Raw genomic sequence first — 23816 nt, 5'->3', positions numbered from 1 at the left:
AAAATCAAATAAATATTATATTGTCATTTCCTCACCGCAGATATCCTGATTCAGAATCTCAAAGAATATATACTATTTATTATATATCAGATATGTATACTATTTATATCAGATATATATCAAAATGTGTGAAAAGATATGCCTTCCTTTTTCTCTTATTAATAATTAAGCTCTATATAAGAAAGAACAACAAACATGTAAAATATATACTTTCGACTAGTTGTATAATTTCTTAATAAATGATTTGATCTGAATACATAATTGTGAATAGGAAAATAATTATTACTTTGCTATGTAATACTATTTATATATTGGTGAGTTTGTAGTAATTAATAATAACTAATTTATTTAAACTTTATCTTTTCGTTTGCGTTTTTTTATAATTTAGAATTTTTTAATTTATTTTGTCTATTTATCGTTTGTTATATTACAGTGCCATGGGAACACAGACTTTTGCATAACGCATAATACGTAAGCATAAGAAAACTGATTGGTCTATTTCCTTATGCACATGTGTATGGACCAATCAATTTTCTTATGCTTACACATTATGCATTGTGAAGAAGTGTGTACTTCCCGCTTAATTGGTTTTGGCACAAAAAACACTACAAAAATTTCATATATATTTTGACTTTCCCAAATCTTGTGGCTATTTTTCTCATATGGTAAAGTACTGATATTTTTAAATATTTATTATATAAATAAAGAAAATAAATTATGAAGAAATTCTCCACTCACACTCCCCTAATAAAAATATTACATGAGATAAAAAAGATAAAAATCGTCCTCTATAGAATATAATACATATATGTGTGTGTATACAATGTGTAAATTGTTTCTCCATCAATAATATGTAAATTGTAAACTATACATTAATGAAACCTCTGGGCGTAAACTGTTGCTGGATAAATGTAACAAATATTGAATACGTTGCCTGAAACAAACTCAATTATTGCTAAGCATAGGTATTTGTGGACGCAGCTTTACGTGTTATTTGCGCAAACGCTCGATCGTCATGAGTTTACGTGTCTACCGTCTGGGATAGTTTACATTGTTCTCTTTGTTAATTGTTTTCAATATTACTGGTGTATCAATATCTTTCGCATTTGTCGCTGTTTCTTACTAATTTATCGGTATTGTGATGATTGATGATATCTGGGCATTATTTTACTTTATATTATCTATAGGTAGGTTTATATTTTCATTGGCAATGTCTGTCTTATGCGTAATATTTTTAATTGTATCAATATTACTTTCGACATCATAACCTTTTTTTGTCTACTATCTTATATCTTTTGTTGAGAATTTAGAATAAATACGGTTTGACTCATACAAAATTCTTGTCTTTTCAAGGAAATATTAAAATGCGGACACATGTAGTTAGGTTAGGTTAGGATAGGTTTTTCAATAACTGATAATTGCAGATAACAATTATTACAAATTAAGTTTTAGAAATGACGTATACGTTGGCAATGAAAAACATTACACATTTTAATTGAAATTACTCTCTAATAGTACTTTATTACATTCGACTCTTTTTGCATTAATAATTTGATTGTAATCTTATAAATAAGTTAAGTTTTGCTTTGTTTCCTTTTATGTTACTTTTCTGGTTATATTTTTGTCATATATGTAACCATATATTGAAATGAGAAAATGAACGAAGAACAGAGAACAGAGAAACACTACTTACATTTTAATTTTGTTCATAAGAAAATGACTTAAATAAGGAAAACATTTTATCTTGACAATTTAACAAAATAGAAACTATTGTAACTCCGTACTTAATCCATGTAACAGTTTGAATTTATACTACAATATTGTGTTGCATTGAGTGTTGCATTCATACATACTTAATAAATTTTTCCTAATATTTTAAAATATCTTTATTCAATATTTTATTTAATATTGTATTATTATTAGTAACTATAAATGTTTTATGATTCAAAGACTTTTTGAAAAAAGTTTATTGTGCAAATAATTCTTGAAAAGTTACAACTTTGCTTCAGTTAGAATAATATATTTTCAGCATCGTTGTTGTATAGATAATATAGATATAATGGTTAAATAGGTAAACAAATTTATACATTCTTAAAGTCTGTATTTGTATTTCCTTTATGTTAGAAATAATATTTCCGAATCTGTAGCTCCAGTGTGACCAATATGTCGACTCATAAAGATGTGGAGAATCGATACGATGATATAGGAAAAACCGAAGACCACCGAAAATACAGGAGCTTAGAACTCGCTAATATAAAATGAAAGTTCTTTTAATAAGCAATCGAACAACTGCCAGTAGTTCTTTCGCAATGGACGTTAATATCGGTAATTATATTATTTCGCTAGATTTTACATATATACTTGTTTTTAATAATTCTCATAAAAACTTTCTGATAAAATCATTCTGTACATACATTATAAATTGTAATATAATAAGTCTGAAGATACATCACTTCTTCATCAGTTTAATATATTTAATATTTTTCATGTGTTACTTTTTGATTTTTATGATTTCTGTTTAATAACTTTGTATTTCGGCATATACATAAATTTAATGTTTTGATGCACTTTTTATGCACTTTTCCTTTTTTGAGTTACTCTATCTATAGTATGATTACTGTTTACATTTCCTTCTGGATATAATTGGTCATTTTTTTGTGATAACGCAAATAATTAGGAATTAAATACTGCTAAATTATCAATTTAAAGGATTATTTAATTAGAGATGAAATATGTTGCAGGCTATGTGTGCGATCCAGACGATCTACCTGGATTAGCGCACTTGTGCGAGCGTATGTTACATTTGAGACCAAAAAAATTTTCTCACTGAAATAATTACAATATATATCCGTGGTGGAATGGCGGTTCGAGCAGCTCATCGACAGGCTTAGATTACATCACGTTTTACTTCGATATAAGACCGGATAAGTTGGAAGGCGCTTTTTCACTTTACACAGTTTTTCTTAACACCTCTCTTTATGGAAAATTTGATTGATCAGGAGGTAAATGATATAAATTTAGAACACACAATACATTTAATGGACGATAAGTGGCGATTTAATCAATTGGAGAAATTATTTATCTGTGAGACCAGATCATCCGTATTCAAAATTTGGCGAAGGCAATAGAGAGACATTGGACAAAATACCGAAGGAGAAAAACATTAACATTAGAAATAAGCTATTAGAGTTTTATGAGACATATTATTCTGCAAATATTATATCGCTGTGTATTCTTGTCAAAGGTACGGAGATAATTTACAAATAACTGTTTATGATTAAAACAAAGTAAATGTTTTTTATACTTCCCAAAACATTACATTCAAAATATTTGAATTTTTTATTTGTACTGAATGATGATCAATGAAACATTGGTAAATGATGAATTAATGTACTTCTTATAATTAATTAGTATGTTAAATATTTACACATTATCTTATCTTCCAAAAAGGAGTCAAAGTCTTATCAACACATAAATGAGAAAAATGTATAGAAATGTCAGTTTTTATAAATTACTACGTAAAATTTCAATTTCTTTCTATAGATTCCTTTTAACCAGTCTATAATTTATTATAATCAATATTTTTAAATAAGGTCCGAGCAAAATTTGGAATGTTAATTTGTAATTTAGTGTAAAATATCCCGTAAAGTTATTTTTCTGACTTCTGAATAAAGTAAAATCTTTTGCCATAAACAGACTTAATAATAATGTCTGTGCATAGTTACATAGTTATATGTTATATCAATAAATAAATTTTTTGTTTAGAGAGTTATTAGATGAACTCGAAGAAATACCAGTAAAACACTTTTGTGGTGTACAAAACAAAGAAGTTGAAGTTCCTGAATGGCCTAAACATTCATTTAATGATGAACACTTTGACACTATATGTTACTTTGTTTCTGTACAGTATATCATAAAATTATACATTTCATTTCCATTACCTGAACTTGAAATGCAGCAATAATACCGGTCTTCGGTAAAATATAATATACTTTTCTACAATATATTCTATTAATTCTGATGCTTTATACGAATATTATATCTTATAGTCAGTTCTTTTCAAATATAATTATATACTTATATTAATACATATAACGTATACACACACACACATATACACACACGCGCGCGCGCAAACACAAACACGTATATATGTGCAAATGTACCTTAAAATTATACATATACATATCGGATCCCGAGAAGAATACTGTCACTATTCAAACATACATAAATTTTAGGAGAGAAAAAAACAAATTTATTTAATTTTATAAAATTATGAGATAACCCCAACATATGATAATTACAATTACGATATTTTGTTATAAAACTATTTATAACACATAGATGACATTTTAGGCATACTTTTATGAGGTTAACTCATCAAAATTTTTAGAATTGTGACAGTATTTTCTTCTCATATGATATACATATAATTTTAATTTCCGCGAGACATAAAAATATCCTTATGAAATTTTCTCTTTGTTTTCCTTTCTTCCATTCTTTCTCTTTTTTCTCTATTTCTTTTCTTAATTGGTTATTAATATTACACATCATTATTGTTATCGTTGTATTACATATAATGACACATAATTATATTATATTTTATTAGACGCCTATTTATTACTCGTTTGTTAACATAGCCTGCTCTTTACATTACTCATTTACTTAGACACAAAGGCGAAGGTTTATTATCATCTGCTTTAATGGGCCAAGTGTTGGTGTTACGACATAAACTGTAGAAAGCTTATTTGTGGCTAAATAGGCGTAAATTTTTTTCGAGTTGATATCGATCTAATTGAAGAAGGTATTAAGCATATAGAATAAAACGTAATGAATAAAGTTACAAATTTTTTATTGATTTTTCAAGATATTTTCATCGAAATATAATATTTTTATATTGACAAATCTATTTATTTTGTGCATTACTTTTATTAAACGATATATTGATATATAGTTTATAATTATTTAAATCAATATTAATTAACATAAATCTTATGTGATGTAAATTACATTGCCGGTGATTAGCCACGTCAACAATCTCTATAATTATTTGATAAATCCGACAGGTTCATTTGACAGATATAAATAATTTTTAATAATACATGCAACACACACATATGTCAAATCAGGAATGTTTTAATATCTAATATTTCTTTAATTTTTGTACTCAAAGCGTTGCTATTCATATATTTCGTAAATTAATAGACATTTTTTTTTAAGATAAGGGTATATTATTTCAAAAAAGAAATAAGAGTGGTGGGACTGGTGGTTTGGTACATTTATTAATCTAATTTGGTCGACATTAACAGTTTAATAGTTAAATTTTCAATCACATTGACATATAATAATACTTAATAATACATTTTGCAGTTTTTTAACGAACAATATACAACAAAAATACAATCATTTTGTTTATAGCAAATCATTCATTGGTCCCACAACGACCGAAATTGTTGCTTCAGATTAACGTTGCTTTTAAATGATAAGCTTAATAAAATTTTTAAGCTATAATAAAATTATTGCTTAATCCTTAGTTGCCTAGCATTGTGAAATCTTTTTATAATTCAATAACAATGAATGTTTTGGCGTCTGTATTTTTAGTTGTTGTTATTAGTTGATATTCTTATCTTCGTGAACATATTATCGCTTGGCAATAAACGCAGCAGTAATCTTAATGATTATTTAAATTTACATCCTTTTTTTATCTCGACCTCAGATTATTCGAATGTTGTCAACTTTTTCGACAGGCTATGTCTTGTTGATTAATTCTATTACTATTATTGTCTCTGTTGCAGCACAACGTTACAGCAAGTATATTAGCGCACATACATTTATAATAATCGTTCCAATCGTTTGCCATTTGAAAGACATTATTACAATATTACAAGTATTTATCTTCGCAGTTTTGTTCCAACGACATAGTGAATATTTGCGATAAAAGTAGAGATTCAAAGCAAGTTTTAGAGAAAACCTATAAGGAAATAAAAATAGATGTATAAATAGAGAATACAATAATGATATGTTACATACGTCGATTTTACAACTTTCTCTAATATGTTTACTTTATAATCATTTATAATTGTAACATATGTACACAACATGCGTCTATAATCTTCTACCTACATACAATTTCAACGTGTACGAAGATTATAATAGTGAGGAAATATGAAACGAGATTTATTAATTCTTCGTAGACGCTTGAAAAGGAATATAAACATTTCGGTGGGAAATCCAGATTGGCAAATTACCTTTTGTCGTGAAATTAAATAATTAGTCATATCTCACTCTTCACATATTAATTAGCGAATTAAAATATTTTACACGTAGATAATTTCATACGCTCATAATTCTTTACGCCTGCAAAATAATAAATAAGCATTCGATGTTTACTTGAGATATTGAGCGATTTAAAGAATATTTCACGCATTTTTAATATTGTGCCAAAAATTACGCTTATATATCAACGCGCAACTTTGTAATGGCAACGCGCGACTTTCACTACGTAGTGTACTTACAAGGTTGCTTAAGGAGCTCGTATACGGTAACACTGATAGTGTGCCGGCAAAAGTGGCACAAGGAGACACATAATATTGCATTACACCTATTATATTGTTAACATATAACCCAGCAGACTACACACACACACACACACACATACACTCACACACAAATCGATTCCTGAAGTAGCAATTATTTTAAAACGTACCTCTTCGTATGGAACTTTTTACGTAAATAAAATATTTGTTTTCCTCAATAATATGATCAAACAGATTTATATACGCGCATCACTTTATAAAATTTACATGGTGTATTTTAAAGTTTTCCACTACGTGTGACATCCGTTTGCCAAAATTTTGTATCCAATGCTTTATCTCATTATACAATAAATTATTTTTTTATAATACACATTTTGTGTGATGTATAATATATAAACATTCATATATAATAACATGTGCATAAATAACAGTACAACAAGTATCACGCATTCAACTTATAGGCGACGTTTTCATATTATATTCACGTTGAGCGCTTAGTGGAATATAATTTTAACGATGTATATAATTTCAGTTACATATTTGTAACAAGTAGAATATTTATATACATGTTCGTTGTGCTTAATAAAATATAAACGTGAATATACATTGTATATAGAAAATAAAAAAAAAACTAAAATTTGTGCAATATATTAAAAGTCTAAGACTAATATATTTTCTCCATTTCGTAAGCTGTTAAATTATTAACATATAACATTTCATTAAAGTAATGAAATATATTGGATCCAAAATATTAAAATACTATATATTCCAATTTGATGTCACATTTAAACTCTGACTACTCAGTTAATTTTCAAAAATTTCACCAACGGCCGTTATTCGTAATTTCTTGATTTTCAACAAATATTTGATTAATTAAGCCACATTGACTTAATGGCTTCCAAATTAGAATGCCTTACTTGACGAACAAATGCATTTTTGGAGTATTGTTTAACCGTTTGAAATTTAAAAATGTTTGCAAAAATTATTATTTTTTATTGCAGAATTGTCTGAGACCGCCTATTAATCATTCGTCGCTTTAGTCTATTTGGTCCTCAAAAGCCGCTGGGTGTGAGGAAATACTTGAAACTAGGATTGGTTGCAAGTGGCAGGCGCTAACGATCTGCAACCGCGAGCTATCTGAGCGCGCCATCACTTCGAAACCGATTGCTCCTCAAGTATCTCGTTGGCTCTCAGCTTGATCTCCTTCCAGGAATACTGTATATCCTTGCTCTCGCTGAATCGAGAGCAGACAGCGAGTCGCAGAAAGTACGTGTCCTTTATCTTCGACGGAACGAGATGGATATTTCCCGCACCGTTGATCCTCTTTAGCAGGGCTTCATTGAGTTCGTTTGATCCCTTTAAATTATTATAGAATTATTATGGAATTCTGTTATTTATTCTGCTTACGCTTTTATAAAAAGGATGTACATAATATTTTTTAATTGTTAATTAATTAATAATTATTTCTAAATATATGTTCTTCCATTAATTTAAAATTTAATATAAAAATTATGGACATCTTTTTTAAATAAATACAATATTGAACACATATACATATATTTGTTTAAAAAGACCTATTTTCAAATATATTGGTGAAGAGTAATTGACTTACCTTTAATCGGAAGCAAACCAATCCCATGAGAACTTCGCCCACGATTTCGAAGCGAGGATCGGAGAGGACTAGTGCCTCGAATTCGTGTGCTTGAGCGACGTGTGATCTGATAAACTTTTGAAGGTTCTCGACCCCATAGAGCCTCAATACGAACCAAAGTTTCAGAGATCGGAATCTACGTCCAAGTGGAATCTGCCAATGCTGTAACGACAATTACACAGATTAACGACAGTATTTATTAATTGTTTTTCAAATTGATTTTATTAATTAAATAATGTAAATTCGACAATATCAACGTAAGTGACTCGTAATAGATTTTTAATACCTTACCCTATAATCCGGCGCTGAACCCTGCATATCGTGCTTGAGATACAAAGGATCGACATTGAAAGCGTTTATGACGTATGTCGGATCCTTAAGCCACATGGCAGAGCAGTCGAAGTTAACTAACATCCATTTATGAGGATTGAAATTAAATGAATCCGCCATTTCGATGCCTTTCATTAAATATCTGAATTCCGGACAGATAAAAGCGGATCCTATAATCAAATTGATTTGTTTTAGTTCTGTTTTATATAAATTGCCATTTGAAGAATCCATAATTATTTTCATGTTAAAATGAGAAAATTTATTTATACCTGCATAAGCAGCGTCCACATGCAACCAAATGTCTTCACGATTCGCTACGATACCCATTTCATCCAGACGATCAAAGGCGCAATCGACAGTGGTACCCAAAGTAGCGACAGCCTACGATAAGAAGTCAGCTTATTTATAGAGAAAATTATACAGATTATTTATAGAGAAAAATTTTTATTAAGCGCGATATCAATATTTTTCTGTGATGTTATAATAAACACATTGCATTATTTAATTTCCAAGAATTTTTTGTATTTCTGAGAATTTTCTGGGAATATTATTTTTATTTCAGAAATATTTATATTATATTATTTCACGTTTATATAATACATTTAATTTTTTTCTTTATTTAGTTTTTTTTAACAAATAGAAGTAATGGAAGAAGCAATTCGATTAATAAAGAAATATTGGATAAGCTGAACTTACGTAAAACGGTATGAATCCTTGTTCTTTATCCTTTCTGATTGCATCGGCAAATGTGTCGCCGCGCAGCTTATGTTTTTCATCGACTTCCAATTGTCTGAACTTTACTCCACCGAGAAGTCCAGCGCGTTCAACTGAACTATGTGCTTGGCCTAAAAAATACAATATTTTGTCGCATATTTTTATTGCGATTAATTTATTATAATTGTTCGATTTTCGAGAAATTCGCAATATCGATTTGACGTAACACATATTCTTTTTATTACTACATTATATTATACCTATAATTTATGCAATGTCGATATTTAATATTTAACTAGATTTATGCCCTTTATCACCAACATCGTTTAACTTGAACGTTAGTACAATTCACTCTTTGTCTCTTTCTAACAGTCTCCCTTAGAAATAGGCAAAGAGTGAATTTTTTGACTAAGGTTCAAGTTAAACGACGTTGGTGAAAACGGGCATTAGAGTAACTTGCACTTGTAAAACTAATTGTAAGATACATAATACCATATGAATACGGTATATAAATTTTATAAATTTTGACAAACATCTCTATTTCTTTAATATATTTTATTTTTCAACAATGTATGTCACTCAGCTATCTATCACCTATTATCTCAGATTGCGACGTCAGAAGTGAGGAAATATACGATAGAAATTCTTGCTAAATACCTTAAAATGGAAATATGTTTTAATAAACAACACTTACAATCGATAGAATCGACTAAAATATACCGAAAACTCTGTCCCTATTTAGTCAGCAGTATCTACTAGGATGATGTGACAATGGAGTTAACTAAAAGTCAAATGCAAGTTGCTCGACTTCTGGGAATAACAGAAGCTACGGTAAATAAATTACGTAACCGTATAAATGCCTAAGTTGAGAAGAGAGTAGTTTACAAGTTTTATGTGATATTAAAACACATTCGTGAACCGATGTAGACAAATTATGATAAACATTTGTGAAAACATGAAGTTAATCGAATAAACCGTTCTCAAGTTATCGTGGTTATAGTTTTAAAAAATGCTATTCTAGAAAATGAACACAGCGATATTAATATTTACTACAAAATCAAATTATTTTATACCAAAATATTATTAAAAGTGTACTTATAATAGACATACATAACAAAAATTTCATACTCCTATTAATTTACAACTTTTTACATCTTCCCAAATTTTTTCTAATTTTTACTTCTATAAGAATCTTGTAACTCTTTAATGTCTCATAGAATGTTTGGAGAAGAGAATCTTGTTTATAAATATTGACGAAATTGTCGGTCTCATCTTCAATCGCGATTATAGCGCAAAAAGGATATAAAAAATTCTCCATTCTTTTAGAACAATAGCGGCTCGTTGATAATATTGTTCCATTCAATATTTTTTTTCTTCATACCTCGGTCGAAAGTACGTACTTTCGTCCCTAATAGCAGGGACGAAAGTTTAACATTTACTCCCTGTGAGAAGTACACGCGCGCTCTCTATAACTTTAAACCTTTACGCCCTTTAACCTTAAAAATAGTCATCAACATTGTTCTGTCAATATGTCATCTGATGAATCCGTAGACGAGGAAGAAGTTATACGAAATTTCGATGCAGAAGCGCGATTGATAATAAATACAGATACGTTGCCAAAGAAGTCTGTTGATCAATACAATCTTGTTTACGACACGTATAAAAAGTGGCAGATAGAACACAAAACTTCACTGTCAAACTGTGAAGAAAATAATTTGGTTGTGTATTTTAAGGACCTATCTAAAAAATTAAAGCCGTCTTTATGGAGTGTTTGGTCAATTTTGAAAAGCACATTAAATTCAATGCACCGGCCGGAAGACGCGATCCCGACGACGGACGGCTTATCGATCGTCCTGGCGTGCGAATCCGCGCGACACACGTGCACACACATACCAACGGTCACCCCGTTGGCACGCACGTGAATTTATTTTTACAAAATATGACAAGACTTGACTCTTGGAATGTAAGTATTTGATGCCTGCCCCCCCGACCAGCAGCACTCGCTTCGCTCGTGCCGCAAATGTCGGGGGCAGGCATCAAAAACATGCTTATTAACATTTAAAGTTAAAAAAAGTAAAATTAATAACGTACTTTTAGTCCAGGAGCTAGCGGAATTTTAGGTGACTGATTTTCTTACGCCTGAAATTTTTTCCACGAGTTATTATGGTCATGTCTGCCAAATGTAGACAGGTGGCAGAGTTTTGTCCGCGGGACATAGAGCGAACAGAATTTTTGTAACTTGTATTAATTTCCAAAGACATTGACTGATTTCATTACAGCTGATTTTTTTATATTTGATTATTTAAACCATTTCAACAAGAAAAAATGAGTTTTTCCGACAAAAAAGTTGGGACATGACCCGTGTCTGCCATTTGGAATTGGTAATTTTTTTCTTTGACTCTTGACTGATTTTCTTACAGCTGAATTTTATTTTACAGTTTAATAATATATTAAGGATGAAGTATATAACCTTGTCCGACAATTTTAGTGGGACAGAACCGCTCTCTGACGTCTTTGTTATGTTAATTAATCATTAATGTTTGACTAATTTTCTTACAGCTAATTTTTATGGTGTACTTTTAAAATGCCAACAGAAAGACATTGATATATTCGTCCGACATTTTGGGTGGGACAACACGATATAAAAGCAGAAAAATCTTATACGCGGCTTAACAGAATACAGTTTCTCAGTTGTTTCGACAAATAATTTTAAATTAAGAGCTTTACGTATAATTTATATAAGGTACCTATGAATAAATACAATTTTTATATATATAGCATAATTTTTATACTATATATATATGGGGCATTCTCCGTCAAAAAGACCACCCCCTCTACACACTTCAATTTTAGAGATATAATGTTTTGTAAGGGTTTAACATTTTCGTTGGGTCTATCGTCATAGGTCCGCCATTTTGTTTGCTCAATAAAGGCCATACGGCATCAAAAAATAACCCTTTAACGAAAATTTTAAGTTCTAACAAAACATTTTAACAATAAAATTGTGCAGAGAGGGATAAATTATCAAATTTTAATTCGAATTATGGAATTATATATATATATTATATATATATATATATGTATATATATATATGTATAAATAAATAAGTAAATAAAAATTTTATAGCAAATTTGTCAAAATGTCGCTGAAAAGTCCAATAATAATAGTCACAGCACTATCATTGCTAGAGAGCTAACATGTCCCAATATTTTCATCAGACACGTGTGAAAATCGAAAGTATATAAAATTTCAAAGAATTTGACAACTTGGTCCGACAGAAATACTCCAGTAAATAGTATCACATGTCCAATAATAATAATCACAACATTATTTTTGTCAGAGAACAAATATGTCCCACTATTTTCATCAGACACGAGTGAATATCGTTAGTATATAAAATTCCAAAGAATTTGACCACTTTGTCCGACAGAAATACTCCAGTAAATAATATCACATGTCCAATAATAATATTTACAATATTATTATTGTCAGAGAGCAAATATGTCCCACTATTTTCATCAGACACGAGTGAATATCGATAGTATATACAATTTCGAACAATTTGACCACTTTGTCCGACAGAAATACTTCAGTAAATAATATCACATGTCCGATAATCATATTTTCAACATTATTTTTGTCAGAGAGCAAATATGTCCCAATATTTTCGTCAGACACGTGTGAAAATCAAAAATATATAAAATTTCGAACAATTTGACTCCTTTGTCCGACATAAATACTTCAGTCATTAATTGATGATTAATTAACATAATAAAGACGTCAGAGAGCGGTTCTGTCCCACTAAAATTGTCGGACAAGGTTATATACTTCATCCTTAATATATTATTAAACTGTAAAATAAAATTCAGCTGTAAGAAAATCAGTCAAGAGTCAAAGAAAAAATTACCAATTCCAAATGGCAGACACGGGTCATGTTCCAACTTTTTTGTCGGACAACTCATTTTTTCTTGTTGAAATGGTTTAAATAATCAACTGTAAAAAAATCAGCTGTAATGAAATCAGTCAATGTCTTTGGAAATTAATACAAGTTACAAAAATTCTGTTCGCTCTATGTCCCGCGGACAGACTCTGCCACCTGTCTACATTTGGCAGACATGACCATAATAACTCGTGGAAAAAATTTCAGGCGTAAGAAAATCAGTCACCTAAAATTCCGCTAGCTCCTGGACTATTTCGACCGGCTATGAAGAAAAATCGTATACACTACGCGGGCCAAAAGTTGAAATCTCGGTCCTGCTCGTCATGATGCCCTCGGCTTCGCCTCGGGGCATCATGACGCGCAGGGCCGAAAATTCAACTTTCGGCCCTTGTAGTGTAATATACTATTAATTGAAAAAACACCGTGGTCATTATTCATCGTATCGGAGAAGAATTCTAGAACAATTTTCTCTTTCTTTTTATCCATTTCGATAAAATGCGTCGGAATTATTATGAGCGTCGAGAATAGCGGAGAAAGTTCGGTCTGAAATATAACTGGAGCGGTTATTACGAGTTGCCATGGCGACAAAGTGCTGCTTGATGAAGTGCCGTGAACCCCATATTCACCCTATCACCTCCATCCCTCTCATCCCCCTCTATTCACATGCCTTTACACTGATTGTGCGCCCGGTCACTGAAAGCGACCGGACACTTTTCAGCATTATATCTATGCGCCTCGAAGTAATGCAATGAATACGAATGAAAAATTGTTAAATTAAATCAGTGATACGTTGTAATAACCCGTTGTAATAGCCTTTAATTGCGATCATATAACACATTAAAAAGTTATAATTTGCTGAACAAATTACGGAACAATAACTTTTTGCAAGTAAATGTTGCAAGTAAATTAATGAGTTTATTTTTTTTGTTATATTCTAATAAAATGATGAATTTTATATTAATGCTGTGTTTCAAAAAAAGTTTTTAAATAAAAATTACGAGATGGGGTTATTTAGCTATATATCTTTCATTTGCCGTAATACTATATGTGTATATTAAGAAACTAATAATGAATTATAATATCTCACATATAAAATAACACATGAAATATTATAGATTAATTTTAGTGGATTATCGTGACAATATTTTTAAAATTTACGAAACATTGTCCTTTTGTTTTTAATTCTGTCTCCATTTCTATATAAGGCTTAATTGCGACTGTCATAGATCATTTAACGCTCATCGAGATACATGTCATAGTTCAAGTGTTTATTTAAAGTCACTGAACCGTTACGCTTAACGCTCATTGTTGTGCGCTGCTTCTTTGTTCAATAAAGATAGACAAGAATTGATTAAGAGACAATTTATGCGATTTAATACTCTGTATGTATAGCGTATAAATTCATTTTTGATGTCTTGTAAAACTTCGCATATCAGTAGCAGATTCCGTAACAAAATAATTGTATAGTATACTCACAAGAACAGTATGCGACTAGTTTTTCGACGATCTCGTTTTCCATCCAATCGGGATGTTGTTCTTTAACTTGCTTTATCTTTTTAGCCTTCGCTCCTAGTAACGCTACCAAAGTGGCTTCGCTAGCAGTGCCCTGTAGGTGAAAATTATACCTTAAGTATGCTTAATAGTGTCTTCCTCTTTAGGAATGTCAGTCAGGGATAATGACTATTTTCTCTAGCTATTCAGATATCTTTTGTAAATGTAATGTTATTCGTAAAATGTCGTTTACCTGAATTACGCCACCGCCTTTCCCACCGCTGCAGGCAAGAAATTCCTTCGGCAAATCCAGCATTTTTCCCAGCCAATTTAATACGATCACTTCTAGTTCAGTACAAGCTGGACTCGCGATCTGGAATACAAGAAATTTAATATCAAAAGTGACTATAAAAGGATGATGTGTCTTTAGCGTTTTGATTTCAGCATTCGACATATTTCCTTGATTTATATTATTTTTTTATTTATCAAAAAATTAGTAACATATTTTATTTAAAAAAAAGAGATTTTATTTCCGTCAATATTTTAACTTGGATTTTTATGTGTCATGCATGGAAATAGATTTTGTTACTCTTAAAGATATAAATTAAGGATCTTTATATAAACTATCACTACAGAACATTAAGTGACATAAGCATGAACACGCGAAGGTTATAATAATCGTAATTCATAAATAAAACATCGCATTTTCAACTGCAAGTTTTTGTACTTACCCACGAAAATCCAATACACGCAATAGCTCCGCTTAACATATCGGCTAGAATCGAGGGATACGATTGCGCAGTGGGAAAGTATGCGTGGAATTTTGGACTGTGCCAATGAGTAACCTAATCAATTTTATCTTAATTTATTTTTTGTCTTACTTACGCAACAATCGAAAGTGCCGATGATAAAGTACTTTAATTTTTTTTTTTTAGTATCATTATATCCGTTTCGCTACATGTATGCGAGTCAGTCATTAATACAGTTATAGTCAGATTACAGTTATAGATCCTGCAGATAGATCGGTGATTTACGATCATCTGAAGCACTTAAAAATCACTTACGCCTGGCATTATTACTCGTTCGATATCGGCCATTATATCTTGCCACTGTTCAGGGGTTTGTGGCGCTTCGGATGGCAAGAGGGGTTTCATGTATCCTGGTTCCACCGTTGGCAAGACTCTCCTGGAAATTTTTGAAATTTCTGTTTACGAGATACATCCAACTCTTTTTTTACGCCCTTTTTTGCGCGATTATTTTTACACGGTTTTTCAAATAATTGTTCTAATTTCTCATGTATATCTTAATTTTAAATTCTAATATTGAATCAATGTTTTTTCTCTCGGACATATGCCCTCTCATATTATTAATGTTAAAAAAGCGAATAATACCCTAGACTATTTTTCAATCATTGTTGTAGCTCTAATCACATTTCATCAGCTTGATAGTCATTGTCAATCACAATTCGATTATATCATTTATATTGTTTGTTCACCCTTATATTTTCTTTAAATTCATTATTCATGAAAACAGCCTTCCATATGTGTACATATTTCCCCCTTTTATAAAATAGAAATTATACATTTACATGTATTTCCCCCTTTTATAAAATAGAAATCATGCACATAGTACATGCACCTTCAACCGAAAGGGGTGTACGTATCAAGCTAAAAGCTTCTTACAATTAGCTTACATTGCTCACTACACACAGTGACCAGCAAAGGCTTTTTTCAAATAACGTGATTTTATCTTACGCGAAACGTATTTATCGTAAAACGAGGGTTGAGTTTATATTTATATAAAAAACATAAACTGATATATATTATTATTTAATGCAGATTCATCGATTTCAAACAAACGATTTTTTGATCACATGTTATCACCTACCTGTCTCTAATATTTTCCAAATAATTTGTGATGTATTCCGCCATCTCGTTGGCGTAATCCTTGAAGCTATCGGGATCCATGATTTGTTTTCTTTTACCTGTAATATCGATAAGATTGTTATGGAGATGTAACGATATCGAAAATATCCGTTCAATTGTGTTGTTGTGCATTAACATAAGTGGAGTAAGTGTTATTCTGTAGTATCCTTGGCATATCAATATGCACGAGCGCTTTTTAAATCAAGGTACGAATATGTCATACATATGCCGTTCTTTTTTTTTTCAAGATTGATCGTGAACGTTTATCGGAATAAATAGAAATGATAGCGATTGCATTTCCGCATGTTACGTGACTGATGCAAATGACCATAAAGATCTTGTTATCAAGATAACCGTGATAATTTATAGAAAACGTGTGAAGCGGTTGAAGTTGTTTTGCTGGATTCAAGGATGTGTGTTAAACAACGATTTTAGATAAAAAGAGAAAGTGACATTATGACGAGGATTAAAAGAGTTAAAGCGCAGAAATTGCATAAGGATGGTACTATCAAGATATTACATAAGCATATGTGCTACATTTTAATATAATTTTAAGTGGAACGGAGTTAAAATTACCTTAATAATTTATTATCTTTTAATATTTTAAATTGCTGTCTCTCTCAAAGCAAGATAAAAAATACAAGAGTTATTATTTTTTTAACATAGTTTCTTTTATTAAATATAGTAAATTATTTTGCAAGTAATTAGCAATGCTATTAATAAAATCTTGATTATTAGTAAGTTTAACAATTTCATTGTAATATATAATTCTACTACTAGGAGAGAATTAGTAGAAGATTTGTAGCTTCTTTGATCTTTCGTTGCTTTATACATAACATCGTTGTTCATTAATGCATTAATGTTCAACAAAGAAGTTGATAACACAGATTTACCGCGTAACGAAAGCGGATAACATCGCTAATTGCGTCAGTTTGAACATCCTTTTTATTCTTATCCTAAGAAAAATTTTAAATTATAAAAATGTGTATGTACGTTCGGCCTTTCGAGCGAAATGTTTAATGAGCCTAGACAGCGATAATTGGCGACGTAGAGCCAATGACGTAGGTCTTGAGAAACTCGGCAGCCGGAAGGTGAGGGAGATGCATATGTGTCTATGTTACCGGATAGAATGTCCACGGGATCGTGGAAGGAGAAGGACAACAAGATCGAAAGAGCGATCGTGACGATCAGCAAAATCGCCTTCGCGTATAGTAGCGAAGTAAGAGTGAACTCGCCGTAATGACCATGACTCATTTTCATGGAGCTGGTTTCGTTCGAAGCGCCGTTTGCCGCCGCCTATCTATCGTGTCGAAGCGCGATTTTGTCGGTTTTTTTTACTCGCTCGCTATGACGTATACTCGCGGAATATTGCAACGCGGATTTTCAAGGAACGATCGTGGCAAGAGAATAGAAGTTAAATTTTAATAAATTAATTCTTGAGCGATTAATAAACAATTCTTTGCGTGATTTACATGTAACTAATAAGATATTTATGCAGATTTTGACTTCACAGAATAACATTGCTCTTGTTTTAAAATGTTGAATCGTTCCCTTTAAATTAATACCTTAGTAATTGATATGAAAAGTAAATTGACATATATTACTATTCTTCCATTATTATTGTTAAATTACTTTGCAAATAAATATCATTACAAAGGAGATTTGAACTATGAGAACCTCAGATTAAGATATTTTTTACTTTAATTATTTTTATTTTAGAAAATTAAAATGAATTGTATTAATTAAAAGTTTGCTCACCAAGAATAGTAGCATTGCTAAGAACTGAAAAACATAGAAAAATAAAGCACGAATAATATCGTTGCATTTATTCCAACTATTTCAAGGATACTCGATTTATAGAGAATAATAATCATTTACTTTCGAAACGTCCTGGCCTGGCACATGAGGAAAAGCAAAAAAAAAAAGAAAACGAATGAGTAACGTAGAAAAACGAATGACTCCTTTTCACACAATACAGGAAACTCTCGTGATGGTCAGGGAATCCCCTCTTGATGCTGATATCAGAGAATATTGGGTCATCTCATAAATAATGCGGTATAAAAGGGAGCTTGATTTACTCTTTAGCTCAAAACTGAAAGATTTCTAATTCCAAGGAATTGAAAATTTAAGATTAAGATGGGAAAAAGTTGTAAATAATAATGGAAAATATATTTTGGATTAAAATTAAAATGATAAATTTCTTATTTTATTTCAAAAATATCTCTTAAAAATCGCATTACTCATGGGATAATCCAATATTTATCGGAAGAAAAGTATGAATGCGCTTTTCGCGTTAATAATTAGAGATAAATACAGCTACTTCTGACCCCACCGGGTTATCATAAAGCCATCATGATTTATTTATTTGAATCGTTTCGCTAGATAGAATAATTCTCGCGAGATAATTCTACGCACCAGACAACAATTTGCATATAATTCAATCGTACAATATTTTATTAAGAAATTTTTTAGTATCCATTGATTTACATATCTCGTATTACACACATAAAAGAAAACTCATTTAGGTATTCAAAGATTGAAATTGCATTATGGAAAGAAGCATCTGCTACCGTGTATTTTGTGATAACGTGAAATGTCAACCAGCTCGACCATGACCAATCTCACTGTTTCTTTAAATTCTACAAGAAAATTTAAGCTAAATGTCAAACAAGATTTTAGAAATTATTTTTTTTAGTATTTAATGTTATTGAATTTCTTTTTAGTAATTAAGTATTGAATAAGATTGATATCGCTCACACGGACATTATGTCGTAAGAGCAACAATTTGATGATAATTACATTAATAATAATTTCTGATAAGAAAAAGCAGATAACGTTAACTTATCAAGTTAAAATAATGTTACATACAGTTCGTTTATTTAGCGATTGTTAATCTTTCGGTTGATGCGTTTCCTCAGATACTGATTAACGCGATAAAAGAAAATCTCAAAAAAGATAAAAAAAAATCGCAAATGCATTATTGGAGTGAATGAAATCAACCAAGATACTCGCGTGTTAAATTTATGTGGATCTCAAATATAGTACGCGTCGAAAACGTTACTCTTATTCGTACAATTATTCAGACGGCAATTCCTATTTATAACACGCCAATATGTTAAAGATAGCTCGCAAATATTAGACAATCTCAAAATACCATTTAATCTTTCCTTCCGAAATTTAATCGTCGTTTTTGACGAGAATGACAGATTAATTTAACGAGCTAACACAATTAGCAAGCTTTTCAATCGGACTACATGTCGGAGCGAAAGCCGTAACAAAGCGAAAGCTCAATAATTAGTTTTGGATACACTCTGCGCGTTTAGAGACTAACAAGCGCTATTAAAGTTCAACTCCTTGACATCAATTATAGGACCTTCGAGATCCTAAACAATCTTACTTCGAAGTCACTCAGTCTCTTTACAAACATACTGAAATGTACTCGTAAATGTACTCAAATATACTATATAAAATATAAACTTATCGTTTTCTTTTTGTAAAAAAATCTTGTTATAAAATTATAAAAATTATTACAGTTGTATCACGATCTATAAGATACTTTCATGCTTATTCAAATTGTTTTTCTATTTCAACTTTCACTATCGATAAATTACATTTTTTTTTACAGCAATCTACATTATATATTGCTACAAAATTTATAGCTCATCACTCATATACAGCAGCTTAAAAATTACTTTTGAAGGTAGCAGACGACATGATTCATTTAACAAATTATTCAACAAATTTTCCTCTCATTAGCTTCTAAATTAAATACTACAAACGTACCAATAGTGCCTATAGCGAGATAAAATTCTATATATATGTTCCTACAATGTTGATTCTCAGGAACGCTTCAGATAAATAGAAATACAAATACACTTTGCTTTTACAGCTGAAATTGAAATAAAATTTGACTCACACGTTTGAAGTAAGGTGCACCTCGATAATCTGGCTAAAGATTCACTGAGTAATCCTTGACAACGACGATATCCACGTGCCCGTGGTGATTCCGCGAGAGCCGGTGGAGCATGGTGTAAGGATTACATGGTGTGCTCAATTGCCTGGGGGAATTCGGGTAATGACGTCACTCGTGTCGAATTGTGTAAACAGAGTAGCAAACGTCTAGAAGTAAAACATTTTTGGTGTTGTAATATTGGCACATGTTCATGCATTCTTGTCACACTCATGCCGCTTATGCCACTCGTGTTTGTTTATGTATAATCATAAGTCAAGTTGTACATATATACGGTAATTAGAAGTACGGTACATTGTTTGTGTGGTAAACAGTGACAATATATAAATTTAAAATAAAAATGGTGCGATGTATTGTTAAAAGTTGTAGAAATAAAACAACGGGGGTTCGTGTGAGGAAGCTGTGAATTTTTTTCAGCTACCTAAAAATGAAGTGATGCGGGAAGGATGGCTGAAAAAAATAGGAGGCTATGTTTTACCACTAAAAGTTAAATTTTTATCATTTAATTATCGTTAGTACATGCAAAAGAAGTCTTGTTGACCATATACAGCATTTTTATTTCAATTATATTGAAAGTCGTGTGTCTGTTTGGAAAAATGTAATTTTCTGTCCTCATTTCACTTAATTTATTTAGACGCAAAAGTATCATTATAAACAATTAATGTAGAATAACTAGGATATGATTTTCGTAGTTTTTTAATGACCTTTCTTGTAAAAATATTCATTTAGACGAGATATTATTGTATGAGGACAAAAAATTGTTTTAAAGTTTTTAATGTACATTTTTCAAAGAAAGGACCCTTTTTAAAATTCTGAAAAAATCACATAAAATGTTGTATATATTGCCTTTATGACAGTATAGTTGAAATTATGGGATCAGGTCAGTTTGCAATTAAAAATCGACTTGAAAAAATTTAAATAAATAGAATTCCTCTGAATAACATGTGAACTGTATAATAGAGAGGCCTTATTTTTTCTGAATTCAACCTGAATTATCTCCCTCAATTTTGGTAAAAAAAAAAACATTGTTTTCTGTCATTTTAAGGATAATTTAATGCTCTACAAGACGCATTAATCCAAATAAACAAAATTTCAAATTTTTACGACAAATAATGTCCGACAATTTTTTGCTATGTTTCCACGTTTTAAATCGGCTACCGCCGGCATTAGCATTGCCCAAGATGTACCCTGTGGAGTAGTATTCTTATCAAAGTCTTATATATAAACCATATCTATATAAAAATAGGACTGTCTACCAATAATTTATCAAAAAATTATTTTTTAGCAAATGTTTACAATTTTTGGTATAAGTATAAATGATAATGTCGGTGTTAAAAAAAAAATATAGTGAAATTATTTAAAAGGGCCAAGTTTCATATGTAGATAAAAAAAATAAATGTGGTATTACATTGTCCTTCATTCTAACAAAGTATTTTTTTAATACCGACATTATATATTATTTTATACCAAAAATTGTACACATTTGTTAAAAAATAATTTTTTTATTGTCATTATAGTTATTTTTTTTTCCAGATTGTCATACATGTAAACAAATTATTGTATGAAATATCAATACAATAATTTTTCTATTAATATTACTTTTTGTTCTAATTTTTTTTTAATGACAATTGTTCAAATATTAATGTATATATAGGAAACCAACAACATAAATTTCACGATTTAAAAGTTCGCAGCAAAAATATAGTAAAATATGAAATGCCAACAAATTGGGATTTCTTTACATATTCTCCTTTCTAATTATCATGTCAAAAAAATGTAATACCAATCGGAAATTAATTGACATGCATTGAAAGTTTCAGTACATTGAAATGAACATTCAAAAATGAATTTCAGTCAATTCATAGGCTTCCAAACTTCTCATGCTTTTAAATGCATTCCTTGTTATACAATGCATATCGATTGATACGCAAGCATTTTTATTTTCATTACATTGAAATGCGTTCTTAATTTCGTTAATTGTAACTAACGATTCCCTCTAACATCACTGAAAGAATGTTTCAAAATTATATTTATATAAATATAATATTAAATCTCTTGTTATATATTAAACATTTTCAACTACCTTTTCAGAAGAAAAGTCCAATTACGAATAAAAGTTGTTATACTAATTATTTTTGCTTCTTTGCATTTCTTTTCACAAACATTAATCACCTCTCTCTCTTCAAAAATATCAGTAATAATATTTTAAATGTAAAAAATGTGACGACAAATTTTTTTCCAACGATCTGATTGTCGTGTATCGACTTTCCTTTTAAGCGGTTTATTGATGTACCACCTTGTGTTGTAAACAAATTAATTTGAAATAGGTAAAATTATTGAAACAGAAATAAGAAATGTAAATCAAAAATACATGAAATTGTAACAAGTAATTAATAAATTATATTAAATTTCAATAATTTAATTTTTCGTTGATTATGTATACCTATAATTAGTTATATTATACTTCGCCAATACATATTTTTAAACGCCAATTTTATATCAAATTAATAATTGTTATGTTACTTTTACGGGCAACAAATAATTAAAAAAAAACAATTGATTCGAACGTATGACCCCTGCATTCGAAAGTTATCGCCACATCCTTTGAGCCAGTAAGATACTAGAGTGCTTTTATACGTAATATATACATTATCATCGGGCAGAAGGTTAGGCTTTGTTCATGCCATTAATCGATGACAATAATTTTGTCTTTTTGCGTTAATTCATTCAAAACCAGTAAAGGAAAAAATAGTCAAAAGCATTAAAAAATTCGAAAAAAGGAAGCATTGCAATTTTAATACTATTACATTCTTTGTACATAAGGCTTTACAAGTATTATTTTTTAAAATTTTCTTTAATACTTTTCCATTTGTTGAGAAATCATTAAAGCCCTAAACAATAATACTTTTCAATAATTTTTAATAAATACAGTATAACGTATCTTCAAATATCATTCATCGTTGCAATACATTTTCAGGAGGCAGTTTTGCAACATAATCCGTTCAAATTTCCTATTTCCTAGTTACTTTTAGTGGTGGTACCACTGCTTGCACAATTCGACGTGAACAGCAGGAGAGAGAAACGAATTTAGAGAAAGAAAGACACTAATTGAGCACACCATGTATCCTTACACTATGCGGTGGAGTGCTCGCGACCGGCGGTGTTCCACAACGAATTGCCGCTGCATCCGCGTCGTGCCACGACTTTATGTAACTCCCCACTTCTTCAGCGTTCACCAGAGGTGCCGTTCGACCAATC

The 23816-nt window shown here is 30.4% G+C and overlaps 1 protein-coding gene and 1 long non-coding RNA gene across 3 annotated transcripts; one reads left to right on the top strand and one right to left on the bottom strand.

Moving 5' to 3' along the window:
• Nucleotides 1–997: 997 nt before the first annotated feature.
• On the top strand, nt 998–7674 carry LOC139815973 (uncharacterized). Of its 2 annotated transcripts, none has more exons than XR_011732874.1 (4): nt 998–1187; nt 2148–2325; nt 2742–3002; nt 3095–5496. It is a non-coding gene; the product is annotated as an uncharacterized lncRNA (long non-coding RNA). The 2 variants fall into 2 exon arrangements; XR_011732873.1 differs by lacking the exon at nt 3095–5496 and adding an exon at nt 7538–7674 and having other exon boundaries at nt 999–1187.
• LOC139815972 (aromatic-L-amino-acid decarboxylase-like) lies at nt 5635–23816 on the bottom strand. Its single transcript, XM_071783261.1, has 12 exons — nt 23690–23816; nt 20505–20707; nt 16551–16647; nt 15728–15848; nt 15395–15508; nt 14917–15036; nt 14649–14778; nt 9214–9362; nt 8787–8898; nt 8479–8687; nt 8149–8349; nt 5635–7892 (listed from the first exon to the last, which is right to left on the bottom strand). The coding sequence occupies exons 3-12, from the start codon at nt 16628–16630 to the stop codon at nt 7686–7688; spliced, it is 1443 nt and encodes a 480-aa protein (XP_071639362.1). The 5' UTR covers nt 16631–16647; nt 20505–20707; nt 23690–23816; the 3' UTR covers nt 5635–7685.

The sequence above is a fragment of the Temnothorax longispinosus genome, chromosome 7, assembly GCF_030848805.1.
Source record: "Temnothorax longispinosus isolate EJ_2023e chromosome 7, Tlon_JGU_v1, whole genome shotgun sequence".
Lineage (NCBI taxonomy): Eukaryota > Metazoa > Arthropoda > Insecta > Hymenoptera > Formicidae > Temnothorax > Temnothorax longispinosus.
This window is presented reverse-complemented; position numbering and strand designations above follow the sequence as displayed.